We start from the raw sequence: 15,000 nt of genomic DNA on the forward strand, positions 1-15,000 counted from the left end.
GACAGATTACGAAATGATCATTCATCTGTTGTTGATTCACTTTTCTTCAGACTTTATATTAATCTTCTCCATTTAGACCGATTAATTATATGTGGTAGTTGATACCCAACACTTTACAATAACTTTCAGTGACAGGAATTTTATGATTACAGAACATTAATATACATTTCTATATGTTAATATGTGCTATATAAATGGATTTTGATATCCTTTTATATCCATATTTTCGTCTCCAATGAGGCAACTTTAAATTTGTGATTATGGCCAATCTCGCTCACCATTTTGCAGACGGAGAAAGATACAACTTCCCCAGCCAATATGGCAGTTCCCTGCCTTGTTTGGCTGGCTGACTGACAGTTTAATCATAAGGATGGCTAGGCAGTTTGCTTTCTGCAAGTTCCACTGAAAGAAAGCCACCACACAAACACTCATATGGAATAGTATGTCTTAAGCTTTACTTTCCTATACAACAAACTCAAATTAGGGGTCATAAACCAAATGTCGCAATGGGCATTTGAATGTTTCCACTGAGCAGTCCATTGGAGTTTCCCTCTATTTCTTTATTTCTATATTGGTGAGGAGACGACAGGCGACATACAAGATGACTGATGAGGCTAATTAGAAGACTCAATCTAAAACTTTATAATGTCAACATTGTCTCATTCTCAGATTTATGGGTTTTGTTGCTATTTTGAAATGAATAATGGATCAGTCAATCATCCAAAGACCTATTGATTCCAGTTGATACTTCTCATAAATCACTATTACTATGATGTAATTTCACATGTGCAAAATAAACGTACATCTGCAAAGAAGAATAATCAGGTAACAACAGTGGTCGTCCTGCCTCGGCTGTGTCTCGCAGACGTGATTAAAACCGCCCAGAGCACCTCTCACAGTATTACGCTGCCTAATTAATTCCCAAATGCAGACGCCTGCGAGAGACCATGAGATCAAATCAAACTGTGTGCTCACCCTAGAAACACGCCATTAACTTGCCACGGTGGGCGGTTTAATAATGAAGAGAACGTTCCCTCGCTAGTCTCTCATGTGACTGAGCTCTTTGAAGGAGATACCTTTTTTTTTAAACATTGTTTTTTGGGGAGTTACTGCAATGACCATTGTACTTAACATATTGGACATTCTTGGTATTAATTTGGAAATTGATATTGTTAAAGCTGCTGTAGGTTAAGAAATATAACATATAACATATTTATTTGTTCAAGTAAGTTTTAAATAGCTCTTTATTCCAACAGCCATCAACGATGAAGTATCTTTAGGGAGACTAGGTCCCACCCCCTCCACTCTGCAGTAAACAGAAATACATTTTCTGGTATCCTGTTTTATCCAAACAGGAGAGAGAACTCCACAAAGAGGCCGTACTCTGTGCTTTGACTGGAAGCAAGCAGGATTACAGTGTTGACAGACAATGGCGAAACAGCTAAAGCTACCGATTCCAGCACTCCCAGAAACGTCTTATAAAACCAAATAGGCTTAGAAGAAAGAACATTTACGTTGACGTGGGGAAGAGGGAGAGGAGTGCTCACAGCAAAAACGGGAGTTAGCTAAAACGAGGGACATCTTTTACAGCACCTTTAAAATAAGTGGGACACTGTGAAGTAAAGAGTGATGAGTACAATAAGTTACAAAGAAAAAATAGCAACCAAACGCTGAAGCACAGTGCTTTATAGTGCCTGATTTGATCTGACGTTAATAGTGCAGGAGATTGCGCAGGAGTCAGCCTTGATACCAGCAGCGTGCTGCCTTGAGAAAATTGATGTAGCAGCCTTACAGCAGCAGAGAAACGGATCGCACGGGTGTCGGATTTCACAGCAACCTCTTTTGCGTCACCCCGACACGTATGTCAAAATAAGTCACGGCAATCATTGCGGTGCCAGCGTAAACACCGCACTGCTGGTGGAGAGATACTCATCAGAGTGGAACTGACGCATCAAATATCCAAATGTCAGACCAAGAGGTGAGGGGGAGGTGTGTGTGAGCGTGTGCATGTGTGCATGTGCGCGTGTGTGTGTGTGTGTGTGTGTGTGTGTGTGTGTGTGTGTGTGTGTGTGTGTGTGTGTGTGTGTGTGTGTGTACATGTGTGCCGGCTGTGTGCGTGTGTGAGAGAGAGAAAAAGAGTGTGAGAGAACGAGGGAGAGAGAGCAAGAGAGAGAGATTAAAGTGCTTGAATGCCTATAGGTTGCAGCAGGGCAATGAGTGGGTCCCCACGCGAGCATGCGCCCATATCTCTGTGACCTATGTAAATTAGGTTTATAATTGTGTTTGTTATACAACAGCATCAGCCACGACAGCAAGCATACATAATCAGAACTAACTAAATGCATACATGCCAAAAACCTAATTGAAGACCTTAATAAACCTTCTCAAAGGTCTTTCTCGGAGCAGCCATTCAGAGGGGAGCCGCTTTATGGGTCGATCCAGTTCAAGGGTCTTTCCACTGGGCCTCAGAAGTCTGTTGTCCTTGTTTCAGTGTGGGTCTGAGCCATCCCCATTCACTAGTATTCCGTCTGGTGGGACGCCTTAAGCCTCCTGAAGAACTGGAGAAGCAGTGAGTAAGACCTCAGGAGTGCTCTGCGAACCTCCGTCCTCCCTGAACGTCTGCTAGTGTGCTCTGCTCCTGCAGCAAGGCGCCAGCTGAGAGGAGGCACAGAGTACACTTGTTACTGAGGTGGTACTACTAATGACTGAGACGACTTTGACTGCTGGTACCACTACTGCGACTACAACTCATCATCATCATCATCATCATCATCATCATCATCATCATCTTCAACCTAATCATCCTCATAATGCTCATAACAAAACAATAATCAAAGTAATAATTGATATTATTTATGTATTACCACATTAATTACAATGCAACGTTTGAATGTTTAAGTCGCTAAAATCGACTGCATGACGAAGACTAAAGGAGAGCGATAAGGAAAGCGGGGGAGATAAAATGTTGAGAGAGAGAGAGAGAGAGAGGGAGAGACACTAAGATTGGCTGAGAGATGCATATCTCCATGTGTCTAGACCTTGCGTCACACCGATAAGTTCAGCAGGAGTGATTGGGAGCCCATCGTTAACGACTCAACTCCGACACTTTTCTCTGCATTTGTGTGTGTGTGTGTGTGTGTGTGTGTGTGTGTGTGTGTGTGTGTGTGTGTGTGTGTGTGTGTGCATGCATGTCTGTATGTGTGGTGGTATGTATTTGTGTGTGTGTGTGTGTGTGTGTGTGCGTGTGTCCAGGCTGTGTGTGTGCGACATGGACCGGCTGGGCAGGAATGAGTTCATCGGGGAGGTGCGGGTGGCCTTGAAGAAGCTGAAGGAGGGAGAGAACAAGCGCTACCACATGGGACTGGAGAGGATCGCACAGGTGGGTTGGTGTGTGTGGGGGGGGCCTGTTTCTGTTGTGTATTTGCTGTTCAGATTGGTTTCTGTTGGTGTGTGTGGTCCTGTTCGTGTGTGTGTCTGTGCATGTACTTGAGTGTGTGCGTGTGTATGTGCGTGCGTGCGTGTGCATGTATGATGTCTTTTTGCTCACTTTCGTTCGCTATTTCAATTTTTTCTTTTTTTTGTTATTGTGCATGTGTGTACGCCTGTGAGTGGGTGTCTGCGTTTGTGTATGTGTACGTGCTTTAGCGTGTGTGTTCTTTTGTGTATGTGTGTTTGTGTGTGTGTGTGCAGGTGTATATGCTAATTGTATGTGTTTATTCTAAGTTTGCATTTGTTGTCTGTATGTGCCCTTCATATATTTTAATTGTGGTGTTTGACTGCATGCGTGCATGTGCTTGATTTTGTGGTCATCTTTGAGTTGACTTGTTTGTTTACATTTGTGCTTACTATTCATACTGGTGTTCTACGTGTGTCATACGTGTGTGCGTATGTGTGTGTGCATCTTTCAACTGTGTATGTCTATTTATGTTTGTTTGTTTTGGTGTTCGGACAAATTAATGTCTGTACGTGTGTGTGTGTGTGTGTGCACGTCTCATTCTTTCTCTGTGTTTTTGCATTTTGTTCAGGGCATGGTGAACGTGCTTGAGTAGACAGAATATTTTCTGTTGCCTGACATTTATATTCACCTGAATGCCATGCAGCTACCAACCCACTCTCTCTTTCTCTCTCCCTCTCTTGCTCTTTATCTGTACATTTCTATTCAATATATCCCTTTGAACCTCCTTCAATCCTTAATAACCTTCCCCCATTATATCTCTCGACCTGTCTCTTTCCCATCTCCCTCTCTCCCCTCTTTCTCTTCTTTCTCCCTCCTTCTCACCCTCTTTCTCTTTCCATTGGTTGTCTCTGCATCTCTCCATCCCGCTTCCTCTTTTCGCTTTCTTCCTTTCTCTCTCTCCCTATCACCCTCTTTGTCTCTCTCTATTTTTTTCCTACTTTCTCTCCCTTTCCAAACTCTCTTGCTCTCCTCTTTCCCCCCACTCTCTCTTTTCCCATATGTCCTTTTCCTCCCTCTCTCTATTTATCTGTCTCTCCCCTATGTATCTTTCACTCTGTCTCTTTCTCTCTATTTTTCTCCCCAATCTCTCTCCCTCTCTTTCTTTTTCTTTTTCTCTCCCCCTCTCCCCGCACCCCCTCTTTCTCTCCCCTATCTTTCTCTCTCTCCCTTTCTCTCTCTCTCTCTCTCTCTCTCTCTCTCTCTCTCTCTCACAGAATAAGGAGGGTAACAGCCAGGCCGTGGAACAGGGCGCGCCCGTAGCAGAGGAAGAGGTAATGCTAAACATTAGCTTTGCCATTAACAACACAATCAGCGCCTCTCAAAACCAGCCCTCTGACGCATCATTTAGGGAGCATTCAATCAATTTACTCATCTGCTCCACACCACTTATGTTGCTTTTCTTTAAAGGCAATTGCCCTAGTCTACACCAACTGTTTGGATTACCATTATAGACATTTTAATCAGTTACATCGGTATCTGGGGACATCGTTTCCATAAAGAGAGTGTAGGGAAATGTTGAGAGGGCAGATTTTTTCCAGGAGTAAAGGTGTTTACTTCGGAATCATAGATGGAGCTGATCCTATGTATCGACCACGTTAAATTCAGTTCAATGGTTTATTTACAGACAGTCGATTGTTACCAACAGTCGTCATTCACAGGACCCATCTCAACGACAGTGCCATCTTTGGCGACACACAGGATTTCGCAATTACCTTTGATTGGTCGAAATTGGTGGCAGGTGCCATCACTAGCAATTAAGTATTCTCTGATTGGCTGAAATTGGTTGCATCACCTGACCAGAAACACTTACCATACAATGTGTGGCAAGTGACACTTGGCAAATCTGAGGCCAATCTCAAACACAAATAGCAATCACTTCGTCTGTGGGTTGGGTGAGTTGGGGATGGTTGGTTCTGTCCATTAAGGTTTTTTCTGGCCTAAAACCTTAATGTTTACAAGACAGGACACAAAAACAAACAAATGCACTTAAACATTTAAAAACACTTACACCCAAAGCCCACTAAAAGTAAATAAATAATTATTTATTTGACAAGAAATAAATAGATAAAAGAACAGATTAGCTCAAACAAACCATATTGGACTTTTACTTAGTTCTGCCCTTGTTAAATCTTGTTATGACCATGATGCTAGGCAGCACCGGTACAGCAGCACTGTTTATTCACTAGCAGGGTTCTGCTCATGCTGATGTGTGGTTCTCGTGTTGGTTCCTGCAGCGAGGGCGTATCCTGGTCTCGCTGTGCTACAACACGGAGAAGAGCTGTCTGCTGGTGGGCGTCATACGCTGCGCCCACCTGGCAGCCATGGACTCCAACGGCTACTCCGACCCCTTCGTCAAAATGTGAGCTTGATTTCCCAGCCCAGAAGGTTGTGGGTTTGATCCCCTATGTCCACAGCCTACCTGTTGGTACCCTTGACCAAGTTGTTACTGGTTGGGCTAGAGACGAGTGACACAGTATGGTTAGGGTGTTTGACTTCCCAGCCCAGAAGGGTTGTGGGTTTGATACCCTGTGGGTTTGATACCCTGTGTCTTACAACGTCTACCTATCTTTTCATCCCTTCTATCCGTCCATCATCCGGGTGTGTGCATTCATGTCATTATCTCTGTTTCTTAAAGCGGCACTAGAGAAAATATTCACCTGTTCAGATGCCAACAAAGGCTTGAGTCTTTCATCTTGAATTGAAGTCCTCTACCTGTATGCATAATTTCACAAGATCCCTGATCCTTAAGGTCAACTCGAGGAGTCATGCTATTTGCTAAAGAGTAAGCTGCACACTTTGGCCCGTGGAGAGGACGAGTGAGAGAGAATACCAAACAGCTCATGAAATACCAAAGGAGAAAATATCGGTTCACGGGATCAAATTGAAAGGGTGCATAGTTTTAGCAATTATGACCTCAAATGCTTTTGTTTACTATGGCTAATCAAATCCCAAATTAAATATAACATTTCAAATGTTTGCCTGCGTACATCGATCTGTGTTAGACTCAAAAAGTATTGATGAATCAACCATAAGGAGTGTGTTCCTATTTTTAATTGATTGATTACATCAAGCTATTCGCTAATGAAGCATGATCAACCATGCAGTCCCTCGTCATTGGGGGAGCAGACGGAGGAGACAGAGGAGGAGGGAGGAATACTGACGATAGAGGTACGGCTTGGTATGAACTGGACACATCGGGTAGCCAAGCAGTGCTCATTATTAAACAATGCAGGGAATGAGTAAATGTTTCCCAGTGAACTGCAAAGTTAAGATGCAGAGACGTAATTCTATATTGGTCTTGACTTGAATTTATAGTAGCAGAGACGGTGAGCTACAAGACGCACATCGTAGAGAGTGGTTTCTCTTTTGCTTTTAGCTCTCTCCCTCTATCTCTCTCTCTCTCCCTCTCTCCCACTCTCTCATTCCCTCTCTCTCATGGGGAATGAGATTGTGCGCTGTGTATCCTTGTTTTGAAAGGCGACAGTGTATACTATTGTTTTATAAGAACGTGGCATAGACCATTGTATTATAAAGACAAGGAATAGACTATTGTGTAATAAGGGCAAAGTGTAGACCATATTGATTTAAGGACAAAGTGTTGACTATATTGAATTATCAGGACAAGCTGTAGACCATATTGATTTATAAGGACAAAGTGAAGACCATATTGATTTATAAGGACAAAGTGTAGACCATATTGTATTATGAGGACAAAGCCTGGACCATATTGTATTATAAAGACAAAGTGTAGACCATATTGTATTATAAGGACACGTTATACTTCATTGTATTGTAAAGACAATGTAGAGACCATCGCATTATAACGACAAATTAAAAAACATTTTTTTGTAAGAAGGCACTGAAGGCCCTTGTCTAATAAGAGAGCAGGGTTGTGTGCGATGTATTCTATTATAGTTGCTTTATGTTCCATGCACTGAACCATCCCTTGGCTCTGGCTCGTCAGAGCCCACTATTGGTTCCTGGCGTTCTGTTTTTAATTACAATTATTTCGTTTTTTATTATCATCTTCATCCCAAGCAGTCTTTCATCTGGCGCAGTGTGTCCTAAACTAGATTTATGTTTGTTTATTCAGCCGTCTTATTTCTTATCGTTGCCGTCACTGCCTCAGTGGTTCGGATCCCTTCGGTTTGTCCTGGACCGGTTTGTGTGTGTGGTAGTGTGTATCTGCTTTATCTGTTTCTTCCAGAATGTCCCCCATGTTTACTTGCCCCTCTGTTCTCTAAGAGGAGAAAACTAGTGAGGAGAGCCCTGTGATTAAGCTAGCTTGACTGAAGGGCCCAGAGTATTCCAGTATTTTGAACATTAATGAAAAGCCTTCGATGCACTGGCTAATGTTTAATGGGGAGCCTTTGACGCAGCGGTAATGTCTGAGCTAATGTTTGAAAATGGATCATGTTGTTTTGAAGTAAACTATGGTGAGTTATACGGTATACACACCATTAGCTCCAAAAACATATTAGTTGCCTTTTTACTTAGTTAACTGTTTGGACCGGTTTGCTTTCAAGTGTCACTTACTTAAGTATTTCCAAATCCATTAACGTCAACATGGTTAATATATGAAATTTCTTATATATACTGTATATATATATATTTATGAACTGGGTGTTTGGCTGATACCTGAAGGCAATACTTTGCTTCATTGCTTCACCCCTTTGGAGCCTAATTATGTTATTGTGTTTGAATTTTAATAGTTCATTTAAATGATGCATAGAGCCCCAAACCCATCATGGTTAGATTAAAAGGGAGGGGGCGAGCTATTCCATCCAGAGTTTCTAAACAAAATCAATCCCTCACCGTATAGTACCTACCAAATAATGTCCTTCTTGAAACATTAACTGCGATAACATAGCATTTTATTTTTTTTTCCTTCTCAAACCAAATGTAGACTTTTGAGTGGAACTGCGATGGATTTATTCTCACTTTTTGAACCATGCCCTCATCCAAAATGAGTCTGTGCCTCTGAGATCAGTAAAAGCATTTGTTTGTCTTTCTTTTTACATTCATGTTTATTATCAATGTTCTGGACAAATGGCCGTGTGTTTTTAATTCATTAAAATTTAAGATTAAATTAGCAGACATCTCATGAGCATAGTTATGAGAAATGTAAGAATTCACAGCCACACTAGCTGGCTCTGTAGTGGAGTGGAGTGAGGTTATATATTGGTTGGTTCTGCATCATGTAATTTACTCTAACTTGTTACTGCAAAGGGCTCAAGTTATTACATTTGGTGCTATACCACTAAGGTGGAAGCATTCATTTTAAAGTAACTGCAGCCCTGCCGCTGCCCAAAGCTGTGGCCTGTGGTAAAGAGCCGGACCTGTGCTGTCAAATGTGAAAGAACATTAATCAGCCAATCACATGAGTTAGTGAACATGAATCAGCCAATCAGCATTGTTGTGCTCAGCTGCACCTCATCACACAGGCCTTCTCCCCTCTTTGGCCAAAGCTCCTCAATTCATCTTCCTCCAAGCCCTGGGGGCATGGCGTGTTGTAGGCTGTCTCACTTTTAGATTTTGTATTTTTATGCATTATTTTTTCATTGTAAGGTGCCGGAAAAATTATTCACAATGTCACGTTATTTCGGTCACTCTTAGCCCCACCATTTTGCGAAAAAAATTATAAATCAATAGGGACAGGGAGGGGAAAATGGACAGCCAACACGCACACACACACACACACACACACACACACACACGCATACACACACACGCACGCACGCACGCACGCACACACGCACGCACACACACACACACACACATACACACACTCACAGATACGCACACACCACCTCACATGCTCACAACTCTTCAACCACAGCTTGTCACTCGTGTGAGAAAAAAAAGATGAAGGACCTGGAGGGGGAAATGGACATTGGACAAAGACACACACACACACACACACACACACACACACATAGACACACACACACAGACACACACACACACACACACACACACAAACACGTACAGACACGCTAGCACACACCCAATGACATACACACACACATGCGCATAACCTGGATTGGCGTGAAAGCAATGGAGGATGGGTGGAGGAATGATAGAGGGCTGGAGGTGGTTATGGAGTGAAGGGGTGGTGGCTGGAGGGCGGATGGAGGTGGTGGAGGTGGTGAAGGGGTGGGAGGCATGCAGGAGGTGGAGGGGGTGAAAGAGGAGTGGTGTTGACGGAGCGAAGGGGTGGTGGGGTGGTGATGCTCGTTGGTGGAGTGGTGGCGGTGGGTGGTGGATGAGAAGACAGCTTCGTGACGGCGGACCATCTTGACTGAGAATTTATGCTGATGAATAAAATGTGATGCCTTCAGGGAGACTTCTGTTGCCTGAGAGAGAGAGAGAGAGAGAGAGAGAGAGAGAGAGAGACAGAGAGAGAGAGAGAGAGAGAGACAGAGAGAGAGAGAGAGACAGAGAGAGAGAGAGAGACAGGGAGAGACAGAGAGAGGAGAAAAGAAGGAGAGAGCTTAGATGCGTTGCCTGAGCTCTGATTATGATCTGTGATTTGCTGATGCTCTCCCACCCTTTCCCACCCTCGCTCTGTCTTATTTTCTCTGTCTTATTTTTTCTCACTCTCTCTCTCTCTCTCTCTCTCTCTCTCTTGTGCCATTTCCCCCTATCTCTCTCTATCTCTTGCTCCTCCACTCTATCACTTATTGTCTCCTTTGCTCTCTTGCTGTCTTTCTCTTTTGCCCTCACTATGCATTTCTCCCTCTGTCCCATTGTTTTCTGTCTTGCTCTCTGTTCCTATCTATCTATTTTGTATTTCTCTCTTTATATCTCTTGGTCTCTCATGCCCTCTCTCTCTATCAGGCTTGCTCGCTCTCCCTATCTATCTCTTTCGCCCTCACTCTCTCTCTATATATATATATCTCTTGCGCTCTTTCTCCCCTTTTTCTCTCTTCCTCGCTATTCGGCTCTCTCTCTCCATCCCGCTCACAAAGTCCTTTATTATTCGGTGGACTTTCTACGCAAGAATCCTTTGACTCTCCATTATCTGTTCATTTTTCAATTTGTTCATTTTTCCTGGCTTTGTTTCCTCGCCCAGTCCCAGCAGAGAGAGAGAGAGAGAGAGAGAGAGAGAGAGAGAGAGAGAGAGAGAGAGAGAGAGAGAGAGAGAGAGAGAGACTGGGTTGCACCACAAGTTACCATGAAAGCCAAAATTCCTTTGATCTGCTCATCAAATAATAACAACGTCTTCTTCATGTGGAGGATCCAAAGTCTTCTGGGCTCAGCGCTGCAGTAGTTAGCCCTTAGCTGTCTTATTGCACTAACCCCTTCCCCCATCCGGGGCCGGGTGTCGCTAGTAGATACATATTTACTGAGGCATGAAATCATGTTGGAGCGTTCAGAAAGCAGTAGACAGTACCTTTACCGGGTATTGATCTGTCGGAGGACGGCGACTGCCTTCTCCTCCTCTTTCTGGTTATGTAATAGCTACCTGGTCACTCCTCCCCCTCATCCTCCTCCTCCTTCACTTCCTCCTCCTCCTCCTGGTTATGTAATAGCTATCTGGTGGCTCCTCCTCCTCCTGGTTGTAATAGCTCCTCCTCTCCTCCTCCTCCTCCTCTCCTCCTCTCCTCCTCCTCCTCCTCTTCCTCCTCCTCCTCCTCGTCCTCCTGGTTGTGTAATAGCTCCTCCTCCTCTCCTCCTCCTCCTCCTCCTCCTCGTCCTCCTGGTTGTGTAATAGCTCCTCCTCTCCTCTCCTCCCCTCCAGCGTCCTGGCTCCTGACATGGGCAAGAAGTCCAAGTACAAGACCACCGTCAAGAAGAAGACCCTCAACCCTGAGTTCAACGAGGTAGGAGAACACGCAGTACACAACGACACAAACAACACACATAACCACAAAAGAAAACACACAACCCTGAGTTCAACGAGGTAGGAGAACACGCAGTACACGACCACACAAACAACACACATAACCACAAAAGAAAACACACAACCCTGAGTTCAACGAGGTAGGAGAACACGCAGTACACGACCACACAAACAACACACATAACCACAAAAGAAAACACACAACCCTGAGTTCAACGAGGTAGGAGAACACGCAGTACACAACCACACACAATCACAAACAAAACACTACACAACACCGCACAACACGGTACAGGGCAACACACACTACACAACAACACACACAACAACACAACATCACAACAAACACAGCATCACAACACACACAACCCAACAACACACACTACACAACACACACCACACAATCTTCACTACAACACACAATAAAACAACCAAATACAACATGGTACACAACAACAAATAACAGCACACAGCACGGCACACACCAACACACACATTGCACATTTCAGAACACCTTGCACAATACAAAAATACGCAACACACTACATAACAACACAACGGACTAGAAAACAACACACCACACTCCACAACAACACAACACACTTCACAACAACACAACAAACTACACAAGAACACACCCACACACGACAGATCTACACACACTACGCAACAACGCACAAAACGGAACAGAACAACACACACTGCACCACAATACAAAAAATAACAAACAACAACAACACGTCCCCAAACACTACATAAGTACACATCACCTAACGACACCACTCCCTACGGAACACAAATCAGGGCCACACCACACATATTTCACAAACCCAGGATTTTCAACCAATGACAACAGAGCGGCCGACCTAGGAGGGTCGCTTAGTGAATGAACTAATCGTTGTCACTGACCTTTGAATGAAAGCGTGGCAAGTGGAGGATAGGAATCCATACACCAGGGTCGATACACAAGCATTATCCTGGGGCAAAGCTTATCCATAAGTGTTTCTAGTTTGTAGATGTGAGAGTACAGTAGTATCGCGCAGAACATTACAGTACATTAACATTTGGGTGTATGAGGTCAGAATCTAGCCACCAAAGGTATATGGATTACAGAACGACAAGGTGCGTGGCAGGTAACCTTAACAAACTTGTCAGCCTTGAAGGAAGCTTCAACAATGAGCAAATGGTTAAATAAATACATAATTACTTCACATTTTGTCATTGAGGGCTATCAACCTGTGCACTAAGTATTAGAAAAAGATTTTCCATGAAATCCATTGCAAACTCACTCTTATCGATTTCATACTATTCCTACACGATTGAGTGGGTGGAGTCTATTTGACCTCCTGACTACACAGCGAAGAGTTTGACCAATTAGCCTACAATAAGGTGGCCGAGCCAGGCCATCACATTACGCCAAACTTGCAGCTGAATGGACCTAGAGTGTTTCAGACCTAGAGGAAGTACAAACTACACAAACAGAGAGGGTAGGGCTGGGATTCAGACCATACCCCTACAATCCTTAGACCATTAATAAGATTACTCTAAGATGGATATTAAATGAATTGTATATTTTTTTCTGGCAAGATATCTGATAGGTGTGTAGTGGCTACATCCCTCTGTGATACGCTACAGTTATAAATCCTGTTGTCCATCACTTTAACCAACACAGTCAACAAACATCGACACCCAATGATAGAATTTTGACCCGAGTCACGTTGGCGTGAAAAGAAACTTAATCCAACCACAGCCCACCGCCGCCACCGGGTACGGCCCCCCGGCCCAATGCTGTGGTTCATGCGGTCTGGGGTTTCTTTGGGCAGTGTGCAATTCATATAAATCCAATTGCATTTGACTTGTCTAGCCCTTAATCACAGGCACGGTCTCAAAGGGCTTAGCAGGCCATCAATTTATGACACCCCCTAACCCTAGCCTCCCAGAGGGCATGAAAAAACTCCTGTAATTAGCAAGGAAGAAATCTTGAGGAGGAACGCAGAGTGGGGCATCCCTTCTTCCAGGAATGGTTAGGAGTGCAATGGGTGCAATAATGGACATACGCACATGCAAAACACTTAAAATAATTGAGTTTATAAAAGTAATGTCTACCGTGATGGGGTGCTGGCTGGTTAACCGTAAGGAGAGTCCAGGCATTCAGTTGTAGTTACTGTGATATGCGAGGCATCCAGTGGTAGTCACGGCAACACGCTCAAACAGAAATGTTGTGTCTACACAAGCAAACACGCCTCAATACAATCAGAACAGAAACATTCACATAAGCATCTTATCATGCCATAAATGTATCAATTTATTATGATGATTCAAAACCCTTTTGACCTCCCAGAGGGCGATTGTTTTGGAGGCTGTATCTCAGCCTGCATCCTGAATGCAGGTCCCGTTCTCTGTTCTTCTCTTGACGTCTGTCCCATTGTGCCCACGCCGTCCGTCTGTCCAGGAGTTCTCCTACGATGTTTCCCTGGACCACCTGGCCAAGAAGACGCTGGAGATCTCCGTGTGGGATTACGACCTGGGCATGAGCAACGACTTCATAGGTCAGGACCCGGGGTCACCACGGCAACAGGGGGGTTGGTTTCCGGGAGCAGGAGAGGAAGTAGAAGAAGAAAAACAGGATGTTGGTTCTGATGGGGCACTCGGTGGGAGTGACTGTCTGGGAGATAATGTAACCCATCTTATATTTACCAACACAACCATGCAGTAGATGTTTAGGAAGTAGGAAGTCTGGCATCATGGTTCTATCTAGCATCATTTAAATGCTGGTTTCCAAACTGGGGGTCGTTTCGTTTAAGAGGCTCACAGCAGTCGCCCACGTGGATCATAAGAGATGGCCACAATAAACATTTTTCGAAAAAGGTAATCTAATCTTATGTGTTTACTTTCAAACAGACACATTGCTCGAAGATTGCTGAACTATTTAATTCAAATCACTTTTTTGACATTGCCATCTAATCTCTAATTTAGCTCTGTGACATCTTTGGCGGGTCCTGAGGCCCATAATCTTCATAAAAGGTCAGGACATGAACCCATAATGACAGGGATCCCCTGATTCAGCTGAACCCTTTTAACCAGAGCAGCGTGGAATTATGTTGGTTTCAAACCGCTAAAACGTTTTTGATATTTTTACATTTTCTTCAAATGGATGCCTAATTATTGGTCTCACGGTGAGTGCTGCTGAATGGGCTACTTAGGTCCCTGGAATGAGGTACTGATGAGTGAAAACTAAATAAAGAGAAGACTGAACTTTGGAATATGAGCATGAATTAATGGAAGAAACATATTGAAGGCGTCATTTAATAAATAAAATCCTGGGCGTAAAATAAAACTTAAGGAAACGAAAACGCACCTTTTGTTTAGGGTGGAGGCAACATGACGAGCGGGAAGTGAGGGGGCGATGTGAGGCCTGCAACGGAGCGCTTCTCTTCCCTGAGGGACCGAGTGTCTGGGGGCTGCCATGCTATATGGGGTTAGCGCTGCACATAGACACCACATAGTAAGGGATGCTAACCAGCTGTGGACCAGCCTGCTCAGGGCACGACGACAGAGGTTCAGGGAAGAAGGGTGGAGGGTGGTGGAAGACGGAGGGACGGGCGGGATGGGGGTGGAGGGCGGGAGGAGAGGGGACCAGCAACGGGGCTTGGGGGGGGGTCGGATTATTTCCTGTGAGCGCTGGCGGTGAGCCAAA

The 15,000-nt window shown here is 44.1% G+C and overlaps 1 protein-coding gene across 1 annotated transcript in view; it reads left to right on the forward strand.

The window, feature by feature from the left end:
• Positions 1-15,000, forward strand: part of doc2g (double C2-like domains, gamma) — a gene marked incomplete at both ends in the record, with an annotated part of 37,128 nt that overhangs the window by 17,801 nt on the left and 4,327 nt on the right. Inside the window, 5 exon segments of the mRNA XM_079730323.1 lie at positions 3,253-3,379; positions 4,672-4,728; positions 5,692-5,816; positions 11,202-11,283; positions 13,756-13,852. Of these exon segments, the coding sequence (XP_079586449.1) occupies positions 3,253-3,379; positions 4,672-4,728; positions 5,692-5,816; positions 11,202-11,283; positions 13,756-13,852 (488 nt within the window).

The sequence above is a fragment of the Pollachius pollachius genome, assembly GCF_949987615.1.
Source record: "Pollachius pollachius genome assembly, chromosome: 2".
Classification (NCBI taxonomy): Eukaryota; Metazoa; Chordata; class Actinopteri; order Gadiformes; family Gadidae; genus Pollachius; species Pollachius pollachius.